This window comes from Scardinius erythrophthalmus (assembly GCF_964197995.2).
Source record: "Scardinius erythrophthalmus genome assembly, chromosome: 22".
Classification (NCBI taxonomy): domain Eukaryota; kingdom Metazoa; phylum Chordata; class Actinopteri; order Cypriniformes; family Leuciscidae; genus Scardinius; species Scardinius erythrophthalmus.
Genome location: NC_138242.1, coordinates 3,740,001 through 3,767,133, shown reverse-complemented (window position 1 = coordinate 3,767,133; position 27,133 = coordinate 3,740,001). Strand labels below are relative to the sequence as shown.

The window sequence follows — 27,133 nt, the reverse complement described above, 5'->3', positions numbered from 1 at the left end:
CTTGTGGCACAATGCCCACCTGAAGCCTCTTTCACCTGACGTGTGGCACGATGCCCACCTGAAGCACCTGACGTGTGGTACGATGCTCACCTGAAGCCTCATTCACCTGACGTGTGGCACGATGCTCACCTGAAGCCTCTTTCACCTGACGTGTGGCACGATGCCAACCTGAAGCGTCTTTCACCTGACGTGTGGCACGATGCTCACCTCAAGCGTCTTTCACCTGACGTGTGGCACGATGCCCATCTGAAGCCTCTTTCACCTGACGTGTGGCACGATGCCCACCTGAAGCCTCTTTCACCTGACGTGTGGCACGATGCCCACCTGATGCCTCTTTCACCTGACGTGTGGCACGATGCCCACCTGATGCCTCTTTCACCTGGCGTGTGGCACGATGCCCACCTGAAGCCTCTTTCACCTGACGTGTGGCACAATGCCCACCTGAAGCCTCTTTCACCTTACGTGTGGCACGATGCCCACCTGAAGCCTCTTTCACCTGACGTGTGGCACAATGCCCACCTGAAGCCTCTTTCACCTGACGTGTGGCACAATGCCCACCTGAAGCCTCTTTCACCTTACGTGTGGCACGATGCCCACCTGAAGCCTCTTTCACCTGACGTGTGGCACAATGCCCACCTGAAGCCTCTTTCACCTGACGTGTGGCACGATGCCCACCTGAAGCGTCTTTCACCTGACGTGTGGCACGATGCCCACCTGATGCCTCTTTCACCTGACGTGTGGCATGATGCCCACCTGAAGCCTCTTTCACCTGACGTGTGGCACGATGCCCACCTGAAGCCTCTTTCACCTGACGTGTGGCACGATGCTCACCTGAAGACTCTTTCACCCGATTTGTGGCAGGATGCCTACTTGAAGCCTCTTTCACCTGACGTGAGGCACGATGCCCACCTGAAGCCTCTTTCGCCTGACGTGTGGCACGATGCCCACCTGAAGCCTCTTTCACCTGACGTGTGGCACGATGCCCACCTGAAGCCTCTTTCACCTGACGTGTGGCACAATGCCCACCTGAAGCCTCTTTCACCTGACGTGTGGCACGATGCCCACCTGAAATCCTCTTTCACCTGACGTGTGGCACGATGCCCACCTGATGCCTCTTTCACCTGACGTGTGGCATGATGCCCACCTGAAGCCTCTTTCACCCGATTTGTGGCACAATGCCCACCTGAAGCCTCTTTCACCTGACGTGTGGCACGATGCCCACCTGATGCCTCTTTCACCTGACGTGTGGCACGATGCCTACCTGAAGCCTCTTTCACCTGACGTGTGGCACGATGCTCACCTGAAGACTCTTTCACCCGATTTGTGGCAGGATGCCTACTTGAAGCCTCTTTCACCTGACGTGTGGCACGATGCCCACCTGAAGCCTCTTTCACCTGACGTGTGGCACGATGCCCACCTGAAGCCTCTTTCACCTGACGTGTGGCACGATGCCCACCTGAAGCCTCTTTCACCCGATTTGTGTCACAATGCCCACCTGAAGCCTCTTTCACCTGACGTGTGGCACGATGCCCACCTGATGCCTCTTTCACCAGACGTGTGGCACGATGCCCACCTGAAGCCTCTTTCACTGACGTGTGGCACGATGCCCACCTGAAGCCTCTTTCACCCGATTTGTGGCACGATGCCCACCTGAAGCCTCTTTCCCCTGACGTGTGGCACGATGCCCACCTGAAGCCTCTTTCACCCGATTTGTGGCACGATGCTTACCTGAAGCCTCTTTCACCTGACTTGTGGCACGATGCCCACCTGAAGCCTCTTTCACCTGACGTGTGGCCCGATGCTCACCTGAAGCGTCTTTCACCTGACATGTGGCACAATGCCCACCTGAAGCCTCTTTCACCCGACGTGTGGAACGATGCCCACCTGAAGCGTCTTTCACCTGACGTGTGGCACGATGCCCACCTGAAGCCTCTTTCACCCGACGTGTGGAACGATGCCCACCTGAAGCGTCTTTCACCTGACGTGTGGCACGATGCCCACCTGAAGCCTCTTTCACCCGACGTGTGGAACGATGCCCACCTGAAGCGTCTTTCACCTGACGTGTGGCACGATGCCCACCTGAAGCCTCTTTCACCCGACGTGTGGAACGATGCCCACCTGAAGCGTCTTTCACCTGACGTGTGGCACGATGCCTCTTACACCAGTTATTCTATTATAGTTTAAGTTTCACGTTATGGACTTTCAAATACCATGGGAAACTTTTGTCAATAAGCAAAAGCCTGGGATGTTTCGTTTTGTTTTTTTGTTTTGTTTTGTGTTGTTGTTGTTGTTGTTGTTTTTTTCATCTCTTCTGATGTGTGTTTTTTGTTGTGTTGTTTTGTTGTTTTCTTTTCTTTTTTATTTCTTTTGATTTGTTTTGTCTTGTCTTGTGTTGTTTGTTGTTTTTTTGTTGTTGTTTTTTTCTTTTGTTTCCTTTGATTTGTGTTTTGTTTTGTCTTGTCTTGTCTTGTGTTGTGTGTTGTTTTCTTTTCTTTTTTCTTTTGATTTGTTTTTTTGTTTTGTTGTTTTATTTTATTTTATTTTTCATTTCTTTTGATTTGTGTTTTGTTTTGTCTTGAGTTGTGTTTTGTTGTTTTATTTTCTTTTTACATTTCTTTTGATATGTGTTTTGTTTTGTCTTGTGTTTTGTTGTTTTATTTTTCATTTCTTTTGATTTGTTGTTTTCCTCTTTTTCATTTCTCATGATTTCTCATGTATTCTCAATGTTTAGTGTCTTTGGTTTTAAGTGTAGTCACTTAGAAAATGCTTTCATCCTTAGCATCTCATACATGTGTTCCTCGAACCAGCCCCCTGAAGCAACCCTGGGTTAAATGGCTCTTGGCTTGCGGGGATCAAGCCAGAAACCTTCCGGTTAGATGAACCCGTAAGCTTTAGCTGTCATGCCACACCACACTGTGAGGAAACTACTGCTCCTTGTCTGTGGTTAGAGAAAAAAACTCATTACTATTGTAGATGTTCTGGAGATCCATGTGATAATTAGCCTCTACATGTAATTGCATAATTGTGTGTGTCAGTTCACTGGGGCACCGCAGAAACCACAGGTTTATTTTTTTCTGAGTGATGCCAAGTGGAAAGGTTTTCGGTAAAGCCTCATAGGTTTGGGACTAGGTTCAGCTAGTAAGCTTGTTTGTACATTTGAGCTTCTTAAGGGGTCCTATTATGCTTTTGTACATGTTCAACTTTCTTTAGTGTGTAATGTTGCATGAAAGCATGAAAAAGCTCTGCAAAGTCCCTCCAGCGGGAGTTATTCTCTATATCAGTGTCACTGTTTCCCTGAATCGCCTCCATTGTAGTCTTGAGTTTTCTTCCGGGAACGAACACGTCACAATATTCCTCATTTAAATAATTCATTACGCAGAATAAAGGGCTGGTTGAGAAACTGGCGGATATTGTAAGGGGCGGGACATTTCCCAAACACACTCAAAGTGCTTTTCAGAAGGAGGGCCTTCATAGACACTTTAAACATCTCTGCATCTTCAAGTAAATATTGTACCATTGTGGATAGAGGCAGTAACCATTGAATCTATTGTGCCAAATGTCCCATTTAAGGCCATTTTTTGCTCATCTGCCCATATGCTTCCGAACTTACTGATTGCTGCTTTCAACTGCAGTAATTTAATTGTTTGATGGCGAATTTGTAGGACAAATCTCTTTGAGGACATTTGTGAATGAATAATGTATGAATTAGATGAATATATATATGACTGTAGGAAGGCATTTGTATGTTCTTTAACTATTGCACTCTGCGTTTGATTGTTTGTATAATTGTTTCACTCTCACTCTGCTATATAATTATAACAGCCATTGATCCAGTTATTTGGCTTTGCTGCATATTTATGAGCCAAAACTGTTTGATAAAATGGAAGTCTGAACAAATCAATCATTTCCATCTCACTGCAATTTCTTCGATTACTACGGCAATATGCAAGTTTGGTATCATAGCAACAGTCCAAGTACAACCATATGCTTGGATTTTTTTCACAGTTTTATTGAACTGCTCATTAATGAGAGCAGTTTAGACACATTTGCTGCATCCCATTTTTTAACACTTCAGGGAAAAGTGCGGATTTGTTTGCCTGCACTTAGTTAGATGGGCAACATGGGATGGGAACATCTCCATCGAATATTTATGAGACCAGGTGGTGACTTTGCATTTTTTTTTTTTTGGTTTACGATATGTAATCTGAATTTATGGACAACAATATGACCTCAACTTTATTATCAAAGAGAATATCTTTTTAATCCCCTGAGATGAAATGGAATATGAAGACATGTCGCAAAGATCATTAGAATTCAAATTCAGACCTTGTTGGACGTTGTTTGCTGCTGATTTTCATCTGACTGCACATTCATGGTCAAGGGTCATTATTGAGGTGCGAGCCATCCCTACCCACAATGCAATATCTGTTGTGCTTCATTTATCCCTACCCACAATGCAATATCTTATGTGCTTCATTAAAAAAAGAAAAAAAGAAAAATAAGGAAAGGAATGCATCACTAGAAAATTAAGAGTTAATGATATCTCTTAGAATGCGAATGGATTGCAAAGACAAATCAAGTGAATTGTGAGCATACATTTTATATTACACATGCTTGGAGATTTAATTAATAATAATGACTTAATTTGATCATCAGTCTTGCAATTGGGGTCTTTTATGACCCTTGTGTTCCCTTCCAGCTTCCACTGAAGTGCAGACATAAAAAATACTGATTAGAATAAGAGCAAAACAATTATTTACAAAGATCTCTTACAATTTACACTTCAGTTCATATGCTGGAGTCTTTTGGATGTAATGTAATGAGACAGTGCACTGTGTTCAGTGCATGTCCCAGCTTTCAATCAGTGAAGAAAGGTACATTACTCATAAATGGATGTACTCAGATTTAAAACAATCACCCATTTTCACATTTAGATTCAAAACATGTACATGGTTGTATTAATGCAAATGGTGCCCCATTTTATGCAGTGTGTCACATTGCTTTTGCAGGACTTTTCACCGAGTACAACAGTTCATGTCCCAGACTGTGACCTGGTTCACTGTTCAGTTTTGAGTTTGGAATATAGAGCTTGAGTGTGTGTTGTTAAAATGGCACGCTTTCAGTTCATAATAAAAGCACTATAATTATAGTGATTATAATGCCGTATGAGAGTCTTCTGCCGGAACTAGACTTGCGCACTGCCGTTACCGGTAGCCAGTGATTATAGTTTATAAAGTTATAAATATGAAATTAAGTTATAAATATGAAATTAAGTTATTTAAATATAAATATTATATTATTTTTCTTACAAAAACGTATTGCTTTGCTACAGAAGGCCTTTATTAACCCCTGGAGCCGTATGGATTACTTTTATGATGGATGGATGCACAAGTACCATTCACTGCCATTATAAAGCTTGGAAGAGCCAGGATATTTTTTTAATATAACTCTGATTATGTTTGGCTGAAAGAAGAAAGTCATATACACCTAGCTTAGGGGTGAGTAAATTATGGGATAATTTTAAGTTTTGGGTGAATTACTCAAAAACGACTATATTATGCAGGCCAGACAAGTAATTGGCAATGTTACGTTGTAACGAAAGACTACGCGCTCACGCACATACGCATTCAAACGCACATGCCTATAGACTAAACACGTAATGCACATGTACACGCTGTCACCGCTTTCACAGATTCATATTTTTTAAGTTAACATGGAGATGATAACGGTATCGCTTTCAAAAACCTGCTCTTTGAAGCCTACTTCATAGTTTGTGTTCTCAGGCCACCAAAGCGCCATTGTCATGTAAATGAACAGCCAGAACGAACGCATTAAAAGTTTTCTGTTTTCAGTTGAAAACTGTGTCGTGTAAGTGGCCTCTAAGTTAATAACTAATGATTTTTACAACGAAAATGAATCAGTTAAAAACTAACTTAAACTGGACAATGACTTTCTTCTAGAGCTGCTATACAGCCAAAACTATCTTTGTTGCATTAGTTTCCTGTTATCACTGCTTTGAAACAATCTGTATAAAATCTGTATTGTAATCTATATAAGTGCCTCATTCATTCATTCATTCATTCATTCATGTATTGTAAAAATGCGCTTGACTTGAATTAACCCTTTAATTGCCAATAACTCAGAGTTTGAGCTGTATTTAGACACATATTTAGTATTTAGATTTTTTGTAACAAATGTGCAGAAATGGCAAACCACTATTGAAAAAAAAAAATCATAATATTTAGTGTGACCTCCTGAGGTTGATTATCAGCATTTGAAGGTTAGGAACTGCATTCATGAAATTGATTAGTTTTCTAAAGATTTCCAGATCCTTTCTGTAGCCTCTTCATGAAAAGTCCCATTTGTAGAAAATTAATCAACACCTCTGGAACATGTGCCAAGCAATCAGCATCAAAAATTCAACAATGTTGTTGTATAACATACAGTATATTCTCTATCCATGTACGTTTTTCCCATCTCATGCAATATGTATCATGCTGCTTAAGCAGGAATTTTCACCTGCTTAAAGTGAACCGGTTGATCAGGTCGTGACCAAGACGTGACCTAGTCTAAATTTGTCTGGTTTGCTGCTCTCTTTCTCAGCGTTTGGAAGATAGAGAGTAACTGTGTGGAGCTCTAAGACAGAAGTGAGAATGAAAATGTCAATGTGAGTGTTGGGGTTTCATGTCCCCAGGCATCTGGTGCGCTGGGACCAGAGTGCAGCCAGACAGAGCAATCATCCCCGCATAGCCAAGACACACTAATTGAGATGTAATAAGTTGGTAAATGAACCAAGCATGCTAACATATCTGTTTATCCATATGAGGTTTCGGTTGCCATCTCAGAGGTGCAACTGTTTATTAAATGTTTTGAAAATGAAAAGCCCTTCTTTATGAAAGGTTGCACACTTTTTAATACCATGCAATGCCATGCAAAGAACTAGCCGCGTGTATCAAAGCGCTAACCACGCACACAATGGCAAAAACAACCTTTAATTTGAAGAGGATTAAATGCAAATGGCAGCGTGAGCCAAACAGAGGAAGTTTTAGCGAAAGTGGAACTTGACATGGCTTAGTTTTTATCCAGCATTTAGAGGAGGTTAAGCCACATTGTCAACCTCTCATGAATAATTAGCTGTACTTGCTGCTGCGGTTTATAAAAGGAACTTGGTTGTCATCGTCCTCTAAGTAGAGGACAAAATGAGCATGGCACAACAAAAAAGGCTCCAGAGGACAGCGAAATAAGATGGAGATAAATGAGGACGCTGTCAGACAAGATTTTAGCAGAGGTCAGTGTTTGAGTTCAGAGGATTTCTGAGCAGATTAAATGGCGTTGAGCACCAAATGCTAATTGGATAATTTGTTAATTCTTAGAGGTTCACTTTATAGAATATCCTAAGTTTAGTCCTAGTCAAAAAGACCATGGCATTTAGAAAACAGCACCTTGAGCATCACAAGCAAAGAAAAAATGACATTGAATTAGCTGCACTAATTGATTTTTTGATTTTTTTTTTTTTAAAAGGGGCCTTATTATGCCCTTTTGCAAAGTTATTGTGAAATTGATTTTGATTTTGTTTGTTGGCCTCTACTAGAACAGGGGATTCATTCTTGTTAAAACAACACATTATTTTTCCTCATATTCTCCATTGTTGCTGCTCCTCTGTTCCCAGTCTGTCAGTAACGCTCTGGGGTGTGTTCTCCATACAACGACGTAACTCGCTGCTTTACTACCATAGTACATCATTGAAGAAATCCACTAGCTAGTCACGACTGTTTCCCGAAACCGTATTGTCGAACATTGGTCGTTGAACCATGCTGAATAATGATGTCACACAGGTGGTGGAGTAATAACTTATTTTATTGAATCTGTTTGAGATCGAATTAGATGTTTTGCTATAAATTACGGACATGGAATCTCATTTTTCTCAGTTATTTTTGCTTTATTTCCAGATTCAATCATAGGCTCGTTCTTACGTAAGAGCATTTTCGCACATGTGCACTCTTCAAAAACAATGCTTTAAATCTCTTGACAAACTAAAAGATGTAAATGACATTTGTATGTATTCTAAATAAAAAAATATATATTGTATTGAATGTCAGCTTGCTTATTTTGCTCAAGATAAGGATTTATTAAGTCCACATGTCATGCAAAGAAGAAACTGCTTCGAGATCTGTCGAACACACAACTTTGCGATGCTGTTTGCGAATGTTCGTTAAAACGATGGTTTCGGGAAACACAGATTCGTTGAACTGCTGATAACGGCGGAACTTGCAACCATAGTTGGCTAACGATGATTTTGGGAAATGCACCCCATAGTTCCTGTCTCTATGAAGCCCCTCCTTCTGAAAAGCACACTGTGCTCTGATTGGTCGGCTGGACCAGTGTGTTGTGATTGAAATTATATGAAATGCTTGATTCTTATTGGTCAGTTGTGACATTCCGATGTCAGTTATTTGCTGAGCGTGACTATTGTTAATAGCAATGCTGTATAATGACACTCATCCAGATATTTAAGGGCCGGCGTTTCATTCATGTCTCTCATATCACACCGCGATAGACACGCTCTCTCTCGTTTCATTTAAATGCAGCCGCAGTTATTGACTGTATTTACTGTAAAATGATCCAAAGAACTTCAGTATTAATACTAGGACTACAGTAATATTGTTGGTGTTCTTCTTGTTGCTAGAATAAATTTGTTCACTGTAATGGATTGTAAGATAATAAACAGGCAAGGTTTCTTCTCAGATCAATATTTCATATCCCAGTCTTTATTGTGAAAAGCTGTGTAATAAGTGATATGACTGTCCCATTAATGTCCGTCTTGTTTGAACTTGTTTGTTCATTTAGGCTTAAAGCTGCTTGTTATCACTCATAAAATTAATTTATTACCCTTACTTGATTTAATTGAAGCAAGTTTTCTTACACACAATTGAATTTAGTTCATTCAAATTAAATTAAACTTAAAGTTAAGTTTCAGTTTAGTTGCATCAATTTAGTTATACTTTGTGTAATTTAACTTTGTCAAACTAAATTTCTTATGTTGGTCTAACTGAATTTTTTTTTCACCAATTTACTAAGGTTTAATTAATTAATAATTAATAATGTCTAAACATGCAGTGTCATTCATCATTATACACAATGTATATAAAAATAAAAACGAATTCAAAGTATTGATAAAAACTATAAATGTAAGTATCTCAGTGATAATATAATAACGCTGATTCAAATCAGTTGTGGTCTAGCATTCTGAAGACCTGTTGGTAAATGCTTTGACCGTCACACAGAAGTCCTGCTTTTCATTCTGCTCGTCTAGGCGGTCATTTTTGTATTCTGTGTCACACGTCACTGGCGCTTTCATTACAAGGCAGGCTGACCCTGAGACTGGGGAGATCCTGATGCTGTGTCCGTGGCCTCTCCACCCCTCCAGCCTCCTCTGGGCTTTTCCCGTAACCATTTCTTCTCAGCAAAAGCTATCATACTCCAAGACACAGGAAAGGGCCAATTGCCTCTCATCATCTGTATGAATAAAACAAGCGCTACAAAAGTTATTTGCCCTCAATCATATTGTTAGATCATTCAATAATGCATGGAAGCGCCATCCCTTTTCTTCATCTCTGGGTTTCTGGCCAGCGATGCTCCAGGTTGATTTGTTCAGCGCCATTATTGAGCTCATATTGTTACATTCCGGCTCAAGGAAGTAACAAAAGAAAGTGATCAGGGTCTAAAAATGTATTAAACAAAATATTTATTTAAGTCCAGGGGTTAAATGATAAAGAAAAAGGTAGGTTAGGTAGGTAACACGTTATGACAGTACATTATACAAAATTAAACCAAAAGCTAACTCTAACCCTAAACTTGCTGTAAGTATATGTTGTTAATTAATATTAGGTCTGATAAGGCATGATATAAAACTTGCTTGCTTGATTAGTTAGTTGGTTGGTAGGTTGGTAAGTAGGTTGGTTGGTAGGCTGGGAAGTTGGTTGGTTTTTTAGGTTGGTTGGTTGGTTGGTTGGTTGGTTGGTTGGTTGGTTGGTTGGTTGGTTGGTTGGTTGGTTGGTTGGTTGGTTGGTTGGTTGGTTGGTTGGCAGGCAAGTAGGTTGGTTGGTTGGTAAGTAGGTTGGTTGGTTGGTAAGTAGGCTGGTAAGTAGGTAGGTTGGTTGGTTGGTTGGTTGGTTGGTTGGTTGGTTGGTTGGTTGGTTGGTTGGTTGGTTGGTTGGTTGGTTGGTTGGTTGGTTGGTTGGTTGGTTGGTTGGTTGGTTGGTTGGTTGGTTGGTTGGTTGGTTGGTTGGTTGGTTGGCAAGTAGGTTGGTTGGTTGGCAAGTAGGTTGGTTGGTTGGTATGTAGGTTGGTTGGTTGGTTGGTTGGTTGGTTGGTTGGTTGGTTGGTTGGTAAGCAGGTTGGTTGGTTGGTTGGTTGGTTGGTTGGTTGGTTGGTTGGTATGTTGGTTGGTTGGTAAGTAGTTTGGTTGGTTGGTTGGTAGGTAACACGTTATGACAGTACATTGTACAAAATTAACTAAACCAAAAGCTAACTCTAACCCTAAACCTGCAGTAAGTATATGTTGTTAATTAATATTACATAGGATTATTTGTGCAATTACAATGCAAAAGAGACACAATAAAATAAAGGGTTAAATGTATGTTATTCATACAATTAATATATTTATTTATTTATTTAGATTAGTATTATTATTTATTCATTTAGATTTATATCTTTACCACAGTAACATACTTTAAAAAAAAAAAAAAAAAAGGTTGACCATGGGACAGATAATAATAATGAATGTTAAAATTGTACTCCAGAGTATAATTGTTGGTGTTTTGTTTGAAACTATATGGTTACAATACTACTGTTTTTTGACAGAATCCAAGTGATACAGTGTAAAGTGTACTTTCCACCTTTTCTGCCTGCTAAAGGTTTAATTTCCAACAGCTTTAAACCCTTTCACCCTCAACTAATGTTTAACACTCCCCGTATCGACACGCAGTAACAAAAGCACTTAATTACAAAGCCGACTACAGTACTTAATAACCTATAGTGCAAATATATGATAATGGTTCAGTAAGGAGCTGCGTGAGCCAATATTCCCCCTGCAAAATCCATTTTAATTTCACTATGCAAATGTAATTTTGTGTTCATAACAGAATAAATGAGGCTCTCTGTTAGTATGGACTGCAGGTGTCTGTTTTCTTGTAATGGTAATTTAAGTGACATACCTGATGATTATGCTTTCTAATCTGTTTTTCTTTCTCTCAGTGTGAAATTAATGGGTTTCAAAATATAAGCGTGCATGCTGACCACTTGTTATAACACATATAACTTGTTTGTATATCATAATGTCTTATGCTTTCTGTGAAATTTATGCTCAAACAAGTGGAGAGTATTAGCCAATTAGCGTACAGTGGCAAAAAAACGAGAAGACAAGATCAGTTTATTTTTAGAGTATTTTAATCCAATCTCTAAATTGAGACTCCTTCATTACCAGCGGAGAGTCTTCGTCTTTAAAGCTCTCCTCTTCTGTTTGGTCTGTCTGGCTTGGCAGCAATAGATAAATAGTGTTGCTTGTTCGTCGGGTTAATGATTAAAAGCATTTGCTCTGTGATTACTGAAGTGGAAAGAAGGATTAAAACAAACAGATGTGTGAAAAAGTAAAAATACTCCAGAGGGGATTATAAAATGGTCATCAAAGAAAGTCAGTCCTCTGAAATGAACTTTTCTTTTTTCAAATACAGGGCACAGGTAAAATGTCAAGTGTATTTTTTTATACTAGGAATATTTTATACTAGGAATATATATATATATATATATATATATATATATATATATATATATATATATATATATATATATATATATATATTTTTTTTTTTTTTTTTTTTTTTTTTTTTTTATGTGACATTTTTAGCCAACTAGCAAGGTGAAGGGGCTATTTTCATCAAAGTGCTTGTCCCATTTTTACATTTACATTTACTATCATAGTCATAAACCATAATTTGCTATTTGTTAATGTGAGTCAGTGGTTTATTTTTTTTAGCATATTAGATGACCTCAAAGCTGACAGACATGCACTAAAAGCCACAAAAGTCTCACATTTTCCATTTCTTTTGGTTCTTTCACATGACTTGCATCAACATTCAACTCTGTGGACGTCTGCTACAATGCTACCCTAGCAAGTTTGGCATGGCATATTCATTTTGGAGTTAACTACAGTATATTTGGAGTATGCTACGGAAAATAATCATATGACAGTCACTGTCTATTGTAAAACTCTGAAAGTGTTTCAATAATGTAATCCAAGCAGTTTTTCTTCAATGATGAAGACACAAAGTTTGCTCACACATTAATCTAGAGATACGTTACACATTTTAAAACCACTTTGACCTCGTTTACCTCAAACATTTCAAACCACAGCCAATGATTACTAAACAACTTACATGGCGTAACATTACTTGGTTGGTGCCGGTGTGTAATCATACTTCTTTTGTGCATGTTTTAAACTCAATTACATGGCTGTGCTTTCATTAATTTTACTGTTTGGTGTGTATACTTCCCATTTGCTACCTATAAACCTCATACAATCCCATAATGATATCTGCAGTGTCTGTGGAGGTCAAAGTGGTACATGACGCTTGCTGTAAGTTATATTTGATGTATTGCCGTTACATACAGTATAAGGGCCTTTACTTTGTTTTACATCAATGCAACTAGATAGAAATCAAAGACTTGTGAGCATACAAATCTGTAAGTTATCATTAAATATTGTCTATTTAAATGAGCTCCTGAGATCTTTGAGATAAAAATTATTTTATTTTTATTTTTCTTGCTGGTTTGGTTTGGTTTGGTTTCTACCAAATTTGTGTTCTACCAAATATATGTGCACCTGAATCACCTCCAGATTGAGGATCCCTCAGAGAGAAAGAGGGAAATGGTTGCGAAAGACTGTTTTTAAACTTTAATAAGCAAGTAGACCTTAGGAGGGAATAAAATAATATGACCCCAGCCAAGGCCTGTAAGCACAGCCATCTTAAACAAAGCTAGACCAGCATGTCAACGGCTGTTTTACAGTTCAGCTTGTTGTCAAACATGATTATTAATGCTGAAAACAGCCGGCGTGTTTCTGGTGAGGGCCGACTAGTGAAACTCTACATCAACACCAGAGGAAAAGACACAAGAGAGGTGTTGAGAGACTAAAGAATCAAGTGAAGAAGTAGAAGCAGCAAGAGAAAACTGATAGAAAGTGGCTGAAAAATGGTACATGTTGGGACGTGGATGATGAAAGGACATAAAGTCAAGTCAAGTCATGTTTATTTATATAACGCTTTTTACAATACAGATTGTTTCAAAGCAGCTTTACAGAGATAACAGGAAAATAATGCAACAAAGTTTGTTTTCAGAAGAAAATAGTGTCACAGTCCAGCTTAAGTAAGTTCAATGATGTTTCATTTTTGTTGTAAAAAAGTTATTAATTTTGTTTATATATATGTATAGCCGCTCTGGAGAAAACAGTGATGTCATCTTCCAGCTCAGTTCAGTTCTCATAATGGTGTCAAAACAGGCAGATCAATATTATTGTTGAATATTAAATTAAATGTTATATTTAATGTCCCCAACTAAGCAAGCCAAAAGCTAATGGCAACAAAGGCGAAAAAGGCGACAGTGGCAAATAACCAAAACTCCATCGGGTGACAGAATGGAGAAAAAGACCTTGGGAGAATCTGGCCCAAGTTCTCCTCTGGCCAACGAACGAACAGTGTATGATTATGATTCAGGCAGCATTATAGGTCTGAAGTCAGACTGGATTGGACAATCAGAATATTATCCAGTTCCATCTGGTTGAAGATCGGAGTCATCACGCCATCACATAAAGTGAGGAATACAGGGAGACAACAGGAGACTTGAGTGAGCATTGGAGGCTTGCAGGAGACCGAATGAGTGAGATTGGCAGGGAGGGGAAAGCAAAGAGGCGTCAAGCTGTGAGTCAAAGCTGCCAAGCCCCGCTGATGTCATCACGAGGTGAATGGCGTCAAACGCAGCCCACGCTCCACGTCCCCTCACACACACACACACCCTTGGCTCCGATTGGCTACGAGTGCAATGGACCTCATAGACTCAAAGAGGGAGGGAATATGCAAGGCTGTGGCGTTCCTCTGAGGTCATTGGTGACAGCTGAGATTCACGCCAGCTTCTGGCTGACGTCTCTGGCGTTCACTGTGTGTGTGTGTGTGTGTGTTGGCGCCCATCCGCTTAGCCTCCGCTTCACTCTTAGCCGTGTCACAACGCTTTACACCTCTCTTTTATCTCCATGGATGTGCTCGTGATTTCCTCTGACAGACGAGTGATAGCAATCAGCCCGACCATCAATCCAGGGCTCAGCGCCGGAGAAACTGTAGTGGAGTCTTCCTTCATCTACATCATCATCCGTGTAATTAGAGCCGCTTGCGAAGGCAGGCGTCACCGTGACTATTGCTAACAACATGTTGCGGACATGAATGATACCTCAAATTGTGCTGTAGGCTTTTTCTTGAAATGCACAAAAAATCCTGTAGACTCAAAAACTTGGGGTTAGTAAGAATTGTAAGAGTAAAAACAGTAATATTATAAAATTACTCCTTTCTATTTTAAATGTAATTGATTTCTGTGAGCAAAGCTGAATTTTCAGCATCATGTGATCCTTATGATTCTGATATGCTGATTTGCTGATAAAGAAACACTTCCACTTTATTCCGATAGTCCACTTTAGACATTCTACTAACTATAAGTAACTTTGCAACATGTCAACTAACTCTCATTAGAGTATTAGTGGACTGTAGTAGACCGTTAGGTTATGGTTAGGTGTTAGGGTTCGGGTTAGTAGAATAAGTTGATTTGTAGTTGCCAAGTTACTTATAGTCAGTATAATATCTTTTGGGCCTCGTTTACACTGCAGGTCTTGATGCCCAATTCTGATTTATCCGATTTTTTTGACCGTCCGTTAACACGTTCTTTCAACTGTGACCCATATCCGATTCATGTGTTTACACTTGCCATACTATCTGAAACATCGCGCATGCTTAAAGGGTTAAATTATCTTGCACAGATGGGCGGACGCGAAATGCTTGATGCTAGCTCTGCGATATATGCGAAGTTCGCCAAACATCAGCATGATTTTGAGGCGAATGAGGACGAAAAGTGCCATCATTGCGCATAAGCTTCAGTTATTGTGTGTGAAAGAGATCTCAGGACTGGTGGGAGCATATTGTGTTTAAATATTGGCTTTAACGAGGAGCAGTGGGTCTGAAATTGTGTTGTGTCAACGTTTGTTTACATTCCTCTCCTAGCGACACAACCTTTCGTCGGGTCATCCGTCCCTTTGCAGAAGCGCGCTGGGGTTTCTCTCGTCATTTAACCGCGGAGACGTTGCCTAATGCCTCAGAAAATCCGATCTGCCTGTTTACATGACAGTCGCATTGGCACATATCCGATTTATTTCCACATATTATTGAGGCCTAAAGCCAATCTCGAAATATCCGAATGCATGCGTTTTTTTTCTGTTTACACTGTCATAGAACACATCGGATCTGTGTCACATACGAGCAAAAAAAATCAGAATTGGGTCACATTTCACTGACAGTGTAAACGAGGCCTTGGTGGAGCATCAAAATAAAGTGTTATCAGATATTAATCAGACAGTCTACTTATACTCTAATGAAAGTTAGTTGGCATGTAGTTGCAAAGTTACTTATAGTCAACAGAATGTCTGAAGTGGACCATCAAAATAAAGTGTTCCCAAAGAAACATTTGTTATTAGTTGAAATCGCTTTTCAAATTCGCTTTAGCTTTGGAATTCCTGACACTTTAGCAATGGATGTTAATAATTATGTTTTTCATAGGGGTGATATCCAAAATTCAGACATATTCACCAAAGTCTTACTTTGCAAATGCAACACTACATTGCATTCACTTTTTTCTTGGGCAAACACCACTTGCATTTTCTTTAGATACATCATGTATTAAAATCAAATTCAATGTCCCGTTCAAGTCATGCTTATTCAAGCTTGGAGACAATTAAAAAGTTTCATACTCGTATTATTTTTTTGCAATTAGTAAAATGAGTATTTGAAAAAAAAAATGTATTCCGTGGTCTTGGGAGAGATCGGAATCGTTAATGTCTCTCTTGATTGATTTGTACGTCTGAGGGTTAGATTTATTCCGATTTCTGTCCCATCTGGCTGAGCATTTTGACCCCTGAGCATTCCCTTCATTAACATATAAAACACATTTCCTTCGCATCTGAAGGAATGCTTCACTGGGTTAAACAGTGGCTTGAGAGAGAGTGAAAGCCTTGGAAAGTCTGGGGGGAAAAAATCTGTTTGCTCACTCCTCCACTCATCATAGGTCACACAGGGTTGCAAAGCAAATAAAAATTCGTAATGAGTATAATCACATCAGAAATAGCAGCACTATTTCCAACGTTGACTCGCCGAGAGCCGCACAGCCTTGTCGCTGACTGTCAATCAACGGGATATGTCAAGTTAGTTATTCCTCTACCTGTGGATCTTAAAACAGATTAATTTAATGCTGTCACTTGAGTTGACGTCAACGTGAAATGCCATTAGCAAACACATTTTACCTATTCAGACATTTTCACATTTTCAGCTTTTCAGCTTTCAGCTTTCTTTAGTGTGTAATGTTGCTGTTTGAGAATGAAAAGTGTCTGCAAAGTTACAACGTTTTTTTTGGGACCAAACATGTCACAATATTCCTAATTTAAATAATCAATACGCAGAATAAAGGGGCGGGGCTTGGTTGAGTTAGTTAGTAGTGTGTTGAAACTGGCAGTTATGGTAAAGAGTGGGACATTTCCCAAACACGCTCCAAGCACTTGACTGATCACAGCACACTGCTCCAGCCGACCAATCAGAGCACAGTGTGCTTTTCAGAAGGGGGGGCTTCATAGAGACAAGAACTAAACAGCGGTGCATTTCCCGTACAGTGACGTAACTCGCTTCTCTACTACCATAGTACGACGCATCATTGAAGAAATCCACTAGCTAGTCACGACTGTTTCCTGAAACCGTATTGACGAACATTGGTCGTCCAACCACGTTGGTTAATGATGTCACACACATAGTGGAGTAATAACTACTTTTAATGAATCTGTTTGTGATCGAATTAATGCTAGATGTTTTGCTATAAATTACAGACATGGAATCTGAGGAATATTTCTCAGTTATTTTGCTTTATTTCCAGATTCAATCATAGCCTCGTTCTTTGTAGTAGAGCGAGTTCACACATGCGCACTCTTCAAAAACGACACTTTAAATATCTTGACAAACTAAAAGGCGTAAATGGCATTTGTATGTATTCTAAATAAAAGATATAGATTGTACTGAATGTCAGCTTGCTTATTTTGCTCAAGATAAGGATTTATTGAGTCCACATGTCATGCAAACAAGAAACTGCTTAGTTCCAAACACACATCTTTGCGATGCTGTTTGCGAATGTTCGTTAAAACGATGGTTTCGGGAAACACCGACTCGTTGAACTGCTGATAATGACGGAACTTGCGACCATAGTTGGCTAACGATGCTTTTGGGGAACGCACCCCAGAGCGTTACAGACTGGGAAGAGACGAGCTGCATCAATGGAGAATATGGGGAAAATAATGTGTTTTGAACATTCAAGCTTGAAAACCTATTCTATTAGAACTCAAAAACAAAATCAAGACTTTGAAATAGGGCGTAATGAGGCCTCTTTAATCTGACATATTTCCTATTGAAACAAAGTAGTTGGGTAATGATTGGCTTGTGAAATTATGCATTATCAAAATCTATTGCACTGTTGTTGGAGAGGACAAAAAAGAGGAAGTTATTACTTTTTCATGAAAGATTATGGAGCAAATATTTTAGTCTTTTTTTGGAATAACATGAACCGATGAATCGTGCACACAATCAGAAACGTTCCTTGAGATTTGAGGTTCTGATTTCATGTTGACTTAAAGGATTTTATATTTATACGCTGAAAGCTCATGCTGCGATTCAACAGAAGAACGTCAAGGTTTTGGGTTAGTGTTGATTTGTCGTGACTAGTCGCAGTCATCCTTGTTGAAACATTTGTCTTTTCATGACAATGCCACACTCAACGAAACAAATACTAAAATATGTCTCATTCGGTTGTTTGTATTTCCTGCAGCTGGAGCTGGGAATAAGATGGGTTGGGCTTTTGGACTCGGGCTGGAGAGGTTGGCCATGGTTCTCTTCGGCATCCCAGATATCCGACTTTTCTGGAGCGACGATGAACGTTTCCTGAAGCAGTTCCGCCTGTCTGACATCTATCAGCCTGTCACCTTCCAGGTAAGATTAACAGCATTTCTCACAAATAAGGATCTCGCCTAGTAACCATAAGGGCCGTTCACACCAAGGACGATAACAATTTAAGTTTTTAATAATCGTTCTAATTCTGTGAGTCCATGCTACAGCAATACCAATAATGACACAAGAGGAGCAATATCATTGGTGTGAACAGGCCTTCAGGTTTAATTGTAGGATGCCAATTGCAAAAAAAAACATTTTTGAGGTTAAAAACACGAGACACAGATCAGTGATACGAAAGTGTTATTAAAAATCTGTGCCTTGCAGGAGACGCTGCAAAAGAGTCAACGTTGTGAGTTTGGGTCAGTTAGTATTCTGTTTTAGATGTTGATTAGATATTGTAAATGTTTCATTCACCAATACATAAAACATTTTTATATTTAACCTTTATTTATCCAGGTAAACTGTTTGAGAACCACTTCTCATTTACAAACCTGACCTGGCCAAGAGGCTACAGGAATAAATTGAAACATACTGTACAATTGTACATAGTCATACACATGACACATAGGACAAGCAATTAAATAAAAAAAGGTAGACAACAAATAAAAAATAAAAAAAAGTGCTTAAGTATGTCTGTATAAATATGGTTCAGGATTATCAGCAGGAAGAAGAGTCAACTATGTTGTTTTGGAGGTCCTGCTGGAAGGTGGAGGTTGGGATCAGAGACGTAAGTTTCAGTGTATTTTGTAGTATGTTCCAGTCATGTACTGCTGCAAAGCGGAGGGCATTTCGTCCAAAGGTAGCAGAAGTAGGGGGTACTAAACTTTAGTACACTAAAATGACTTGATCCTGTGTGATAGGTGTTATGAGCGGCATATAGAAGAGATGACAGATAGAGAGGTGTCTTGCCCAGGATTGTCTTGTATATGAAGAGAAACCAATGATGGAGTCAGGTATGAATGGAGGTCCAGCCCACCAGTTTATACAAGCTTATACAGTTTATACTAAGCTGAGCAGATTTCAAACCAGGTTTAATGTTTTTTTTTTTTTTTCAGTGTGTATTTCTCTTTTTTGTAAGTTTTGATGTGCCATTGAGTAAAAATTCATATTCTGTGTTTCACTTTCTGCACCGCCTCTCTCCATCTTGTATTTTTTCCCTTTGCTATTATACTAGGGGTCAAATGAACACACGCAGTACGCTACCCCATAATAGTCAGTCATAAGCATAGCTGCAAGCGCACAGACCATGACAATCAAGCTGCTCTGAAAATACTGCCACTAAATTCGCAAATTCACTAGTGACGTATAGTTTCAAGGTAAAGTGTAGTTTCAGCAAAAAAAAAAAAAATGCTGTTATTTGTTTCAAAACACTCCGCATCTGCTATTGGTCAGACAAACATGCAGCCCCTCCCCCGACTCACGCCATTGGCTGAGCCAGTGTTGCCAAGCCCCTCAAACAAACAATAGTGCCACAGTGTTCAAGCTTTCTAAGGGGAATCAATCCCTGATGGTTTACTTCTAGTTGTCTATGAACATTAAACTAGGACAAGAGAAAGTATTTGAACCTTTCATGTTTTTCTTTGTATCTGATTCTTTGTTTTTTCTGTATTGCTGTAGCACATCAGAGGCATGAATGCCCTTCTTTCCAAACATGACCTTCTGTATTTCATACATGTCCTTTATTGTTGGGTGACCTTTGTTTATTAAAGGCTGAGACACTGAACAGGTCCTCTTATAGCGGTGTGTGTAGCATGAGGCAGGCTTGATGCTCGTCCTGCAGGGAGTGTGTGTGTGTGTGTGTGACTGATTACCTGTGCTCTCTCGGGCTGTAGGTCATTTCTCAGCCCATCTCCCTCTCTGCCCACTGTCCATTACTCAGAGAATGAGAGAGAGAGAGAGAGAGAGAGAGAGATTTGCTTGTCAGTTTGCCTGATGCTCTGCTGGGTTTATATATGACTGTCTCTCTGTCTGTCTCTCTTTCCACTGGTAATGAGGTATGACCGTGGGGTCAGCGCTCTCCTCCGCCCTTGTGTGCTTTGCTGTGTCCTATGAGAGCAACATGCACAACATACACACAATGAATCACTGCACACAATAAGACATGCCGTATGACACACATACAGCCTCCACACACACTCTTAGCCAAACACAAGAAGTGCAATGCAGGCTTTCTTTAGACAAGCATACTGTCCACACTTTAGTAGCCTTACAAACACTAACAGAATGCTTACATGATCTCTATGGTGCATTTTCATTCACATCAAGATTATTAGGATATGACCAAGGGCATATTTTTGCCATAGGGAAAAATATATTTAATATATTCGTAGTTTTCATTGTTGGTTGATAGGTTACTAAAGAAAAGGTGATTTGTGGTTGCCTTGAGGTTTAAGCAGGTTTGGTTCGGTCTTCCACGCTGACAAAGCTGGTTTTTGGTTGGCTATAGTGATGCACCAAAATTATTTATTACTTTTTTTTTATTACATTTTTCATTTATTCAAAAACCAGAAATGCTTGTTTGAGGGTCAAGACTTGGTTTTAGGGATAAAGTTATAATTGGGTTAAGGACAGGGTTAGGGTTTAGGGTTCGGGTTAGGCACTTAGTTGTGATGGGTAAGGTTAGGGTAAGCGGATAGAGATTGCATTGTGTCAATGAATGTCCTCATAAAGATAAATGTACGTGTGTGTGTGTGTGTGTGTGTGTGTGTGTGTGTGTGTGTGTGTGTGTGTGTGTGTGTGTGTGTGTGTGTGTGTTTTGTGCTGAGTGACTGAATAAAGTGAGGTTTTTGAATAAGCACTGTCAAAAATCTCTTTTCGCATCAATTTATTCTTGCATGCATTGTATTTTTAGTAATTAGAAATGATTAGAAAGCTGAAGAGTGGCTTCTTCCTGGAGAGGAAAGTAAAAATGCAGTATTTTTTTATTTTTAAATCTTGGCCAGCAAAAAGTTTAATCTCTCCCTCCACCATAACTCAATTAAAAGTTTTAAACCATTGACGCTGTTTAAAAAAGAAGAAGCTACAAATAAAATAAAAATGTGAGTAAATTTCAGGCTAATAAACAAAATTTCATGGCAGAAGTGTTTGAAATGAAATTATGTATTTAGCATTGGTGTATTTTAATTTAATTTTTGCTTTTGCTGCCATTTTACAAAAGCAGAAACACTAATATCCTGATTTCCACCCTTTACATTATTTTTATCCTTGTGCTTCTCTACACATGTCCCAAAACACAGATTTGTTCTTCTGTTTTTCTCCCCATCGCAGCCTCTCAGTAAGTACCCTCCGCTCTTCAATGACATCTCTTTTTGGCTGCCGGCCGAAGGTTACACAGAAAACGACTTCTACGACCTGGTACGCAGCATCGGAGGAGACCTGGTGGAGAAGGTCACGCTGGTGGACGAGTTCACGCATCCAAAGTAAGAAATCCAACATTTCATCCAACAAACATGCTTTGAGTCGGAACAAAGCGACTGCTTCTGCCAGATCCAGTGGCCAAACAGCCATTCCAGATGCACAAGGACAATTATTTATCAAAAAAAATTGTATTTATCAAAAATGCAAATGTCCTACTCTTTATCAGTATTTGTATCTGCTTTTCAGTAAAGATCTTTTTTTTTTTTTTTTTTTAAATCTCAGAAATAATATAAATTTAGAGTTAAAGTCCAACTGAAATCAAAATTGACCCTATTTACTTTGTTAGCGCATATTACTAGTCTTGTGGTGAAAAATTAATCCGTGCAAGTTAATACACAGAAAAAAATTGTTTGCCGTCGTAATCTTTAATCAAAGTCTGAAAAGTTACTTCCGGTCTGGAATGGCGTTCCTTCTCTGATGATGTAGGTTTGAGGACTTGGGTTGGGAAACACTTAACCACTCTCCTCAAACCGTTAGTCTGCTATGAGCAGAGATGGAGAGGAGGAGCGCTAGAGTAAAACCCTGCCCTCTCTTCAATATTCCTTTTCACTGGGAAATACTGTACGTCACAACACTGGAGAAAAGTCGTTTGCAACTTCCGGTTCACGCGGACTTTAAAATAAATTCATGTTTAAAAATTAAGAAAAATGTAGGTATTAGGATGTGTTTTCAGAGAACATATATTAAATCTTACTTACATAACCTTTTTTTTATATAAAATACTTTTTGTGAAATGTGCATTCACTCATATATAAAGCTAAATTACAAATGTGAGCCTTTTTCAGTAAATTAGAAATATTTATATTCAAAGGTTCCATAAATATTCATGTTTATCATTTTATTATAATTTTTTTTAAATATTTATATGCATTGATTGCATAAGGTGTCTTTACACTTAAATTTGGTATTAATTCATTTACACAGCAACATCAACTGTACTTTGACACTAGGGGCTGAGGGGGGTCATAGCAGGCATAGTTCAGTCTGGCTTTAATGCAGCATTATGTCTTTACACCGAAGTTTGAGCAGGCACAGAGCAGCCTTAACTCTGCTGTGTAGAGAAGCGAGAGAGAGAGAGAGAGAGAGAGAGAGAGCATGCATTCACAGCTGTTGATCCAACATGAAGATTGTAGTAAATTGCTGTGTTCTGTCATGTTTCTTTTTGTTCATTTCTATTAGTCATTCTTTGCAATCCTTGTTGAAAGCTTGCGGCGAGGCAGGAGAGAATGCTAATGTTCTTGTGCGGCTGTTGGCACTGTGGCGTTCATCTATTGACAGAGGAGCAGGGGTCAACAATGCTTAATGGCTTCGTTTCTTTTTTAACTCTCCCATTTCATGTTGGATGGTGTTTGTCAGGCTCTTCAAACTCATCAGCTCTTTCTTCCGCCGTCCATTCACAAACGCTCCCACAGACCACAGAACGATCTGCAGGATTTTCCCAGAATGCAGTTCACATGACACAGCTCTTCCTGAACACGTCTACTTTAGTGGACTGCAGACTCTCTGTACTCGGGTTGCCCTTTTTCTGTTTCCTCGCCATGTGACATCAATAATTAATTTTTAAAGAGTATGAGAAGTTCACCTGCGGGCACAGCGGTCCGACTGTCCCGAGTCCCCTCTGCTGGAACAGACCGTGCGTGTGTGCGTGTGTGTGTGTGTGTGTGTGTGTGTGTGTGTTAAATGATACAGCGAGAACCTGCAGTGCGTAAAAGAGCCGCAAACATTCATCCCTGTCCCTGCTCTTAATCTTTTTTTAAATAGCAACCTTTTCCCTCCCCTTCCCCTAATGACATCCATAAATAAGATGACATCACAAGGTGCTGCAAGGCTGTAATAGCCCATACGCCAGCGAGAAATTGAAAGAGATTGGTGTTTGTTTTGCTCTCTTTCTAATTCAGTTCAGTCCAGACCTAAAACAAATATATTAGTTGAACAGTTTCTAGAATAGTTTGCGATTCGTCACGCTATAAGTGTATTTCCACTGCGAAAGTACTTTTGTAAGTAGCTGTAATGTATGTGTGTGTGTGTGTGTGTGTGTGTGTGTGTTGCTGAAATCTCCTGCAGGTAATTTCCTCTTTATGATCATTTTGCTGCAGTTGCGTCAATGCCTGTAAGCTTTGCTTCATACTTTCTACAGCCAGAGAGAGAGAGAGAGAGAGAGAGAAAGGAGACGTCAATACTTACTTTAAACCACTTCTCCAACTTCAAATCACTAATTACAGCGAGAGGACGGCCAATCACAACTCATCTAGCCTTCAACTGTCTCTGACCGCCAGAAATGTCACATTCACAATATTGTCCTAATCATTTTCTCTCTTTTTCTCTGCGGTACTGCTGACTCCGCAGTTCTGAGAGCTGGTAATATGATGAGATTGGCAGCAAGTCTCCCATCATACTCTTCTTCAGTGCGGTAAGGACGTTTCTGGCGTCAGACGTGCCCTGAAAGAACCATCAGAAACATAAGAGTTTTCCTTTGTGCTCGCTGGTTTACTTATGACAACACAGCAGGGTTTACCCTCAAAAATGAGCAGATTTTGACAAATTCGCGGGATTTCCGTCAATACAAAACAATATCTAAGATTTCAATTAGATAGATAGATAGATAGATAGATAGATAGATAGATAGATAGATAGATAGATAGATAGATAGATAGATAGATAGATAGATAGATAGATAGATAGATAGATAGATAGATAGATAGATAGATAGATAGATAGATAGATAGATAGATAGTCATTTTTCGAAACGCTATTTTACTTTTATCTATTTTTTCTTTATTAAATCGTAAACATGCATTTTTTCGTCTTCTCTTTGGATTATTAGCAAATATGCTCATTTTAATTAAAACAATAATGCCTATCGTAATGACATTATCATTTTGCAGGAAGTAAACTATTCAAGGAGTTACAGTCTCCTACTTTTATCAAATCAGCTTGTTTTTTTGGTTTTCACGATTCTCAGTGGGCATAATCTTACATGTCAACCCTGTTTCCATAATTTTGTATAGTAAACAACTGTTGTTTTAAAATTGAGCATTAAATTGTCTTTCCCAAAAGTACTTTATAGTTTCACAACCTTGAGCAAAAGGCTTGTAAAAGCAAATTTAATTGTAAAACTGTCCACCCTGTTACCTTTCGGAAGACATAATTACAAAATACTGAAATCTATTACTGTAGCTTGGGATAGGACCATGTAATTTAACATTTAACACATGCTATGGTGTTATGGGTGGCTGCCAGTGATTTGCGCTGCATTACTGTTAGGATTGGGTCAGGATGGTTGATTCGTCTATTAATAGTCCAACAGCTGATGATAGTAGATCATCTATAATTGTTTTCTTGTATTTCTGCTTCAGCGTTTTGAATTCAGAGGCACAAGTTCTCAAAGAGAAGGGTTTTAGTGTGCTGACAGTGTTAACATTCATGTTGTTCAAACAGTGCTGGATGATTTATGCATCAAAGTTTAATACTTTAAACTTTAAACAAACCCCTAAACTTGAATTTGAGCAATAGTGATTGTGTTATTTGCTTTAACAAGTGCTACTAAAAATGTATTTTCCCCTGCATGGAGTCAAAGAATCAAACCAAAAGAGCAAAAATATTGCATAAATCAATACTCTTTTGAACAACGCAGTGTATTTATCAGCACTTCACTTATTTGTACTGTAATTCACTCAACCTTCTCAGCAGGCCGTATCTGCTGACAGAAGGTGAATCCTACACGCTATCTGTTGCTGACAGTATTTCTTGGTTGTACTCAACCCCACTGCAGATTGGAAGTCATTTATAGTAAGCTGAGATATATTTTAGATGTCTTTGTGACACGCACATCCTTGGTTTGGGACAGCATGAACGAATCAGGTGTGCCTATCATTTATTCCCTTTCCAAAAATTGTTCCCAATTTGTTTATGGAAAATTGTTTGCTGAAGTTTTTTCGAGTTGCTAATGTTTCAACTTAGACAGTTAGAGAAGAGCTAAGTTGCATTATTAGAAGAATATGTGCAGGTTGTGAAATAGGCATCTGAATGTTAAAAAGGGCCAAATGTCACATTCAGGATTAACGTTTTCCAACCGTTATATGATAGATGTCCTTATCCCTCAGAAATGTCAAGGTATTGCTGGTAAGCTGTCCAGCAATAAACATTTCTGATGATTTGTAGCACCTGACATTCAAATCATATCCTATCTTTCCCAATCGCACAGCAATATATAAAGAATGGAAATGTCACAGGAAACTTTCAATAGAACTGTAGTGAGAGCAAGCAAGCAATGCAAATGTTTAGTTTAGAAATGTCTCTTTCCGTTCAAGTGTGTGCATTATTGGCGTGACAGAACATATTTATTTAGGTTGACATGCATTTTAGTCTTGAAATGGTGCAAAATGCAGTCTAAAGTTTTGAGCCTACCAGAGAAAAAATTCTAAACATTTATTCACTCAATTTATTAAGTGTGCAAAGTTAAGTTTAAATGGTGAAAAAAAAAAATACTTAAAAATATATATATAAAATAAAATTATAAATTGTATAAAGTTCATTAAATTGTGCGATTGGACTAAAGAAGTAATATGAATAATAAAATAATATTATGTCAAATATTTTATGAAAATATAAAATATATAAAACTCTCTCTCCTTTGCTCTCTTGTAATGTGGAGGATTTTGTTTGACGGCAATAACAAATCTCACCTGATAGGCACTAAAACCCAACACAAATCTGCATTTATCGGCCCGTAACGCTGTCAGGTGTTATCGAGCAGAATTAATTTGGGAAAGTTGACAGAGCTGTCAATAAATCTGACAGCTGTGGACAGGGGATCTGACGGAGAACTGGCGGATTTAACTCGACTGAGCGCTTCAAACTACACGGATGATTTACACTCTCTGCGGTGTAATATAGTGTTGTTTTGCTGATTGGTGTGTTATTGTGTGGTTTGATTATGGGATATGTGACGCCATCTGTAGTAATATCATATATAAGAGTGTCAGCATCGGCTGCGATGACAAGACTAAGTGTTTGAGGCTCTCATGGTTGTGTATTTATATATGTTGGATGCATCACATCAAAACTGCATCATCAGGATTTATGTCATGCTGTGATCAGCGTTTGCTTTGCTGTCAAGCAGTTAGTGTGAAAAAAAAAGAGAAAAGGTGTGTGTGCAGGGGAGAGATGCTCGTCTAGCACTTTTCTAATCAATTTGATTTCATGGCAGCTAAAAGTTTGGCTATATATATATATATATATATATATATATATATATATATATATATATATATATATATATATATATATATTAGTGCTGGGCGGTTTACCGGTTCATACCGAATACCGGTTTTTATTTTTGTTACGATATGAATTTTTAATATACCGCAATACCGGTGTATGTCGCTTTAATCGGAACGCGGCGCTGCGCGACACAGTCTCAC

General features: G+C 39.0%; 1 protein-coding gene across 3 annotated transcripts in view; it reads left to right on the top strand.

Annotated features, from left to right (window-relative positions):
- The window catches only part of fars2 (phenylalanyl-tRNA synthetase 2, mitochondrial), a 157,281-nt gene that overhangs the window by 72,754 nt on the left and 57,394 nt on the right, over positions 1-27,133 (top strand). For all 3 annotated transcript variants that reach the window (XM_081352963.1, XM_081352962.1, XM_081352964.1), the window contains exons 5-6: positions 18,172-18,332; positions 21,561-21,712. In XM_081352963.1, coding sequence (XP_081209089.1) covers positions 18,172-18,332; positions 21,561-21,712 — 313 coding nt within the window. The remainder of the gene's footprint in view (positions 1-18,171; positions 18,333-21,560; positions 21,713-27,133) is intronic.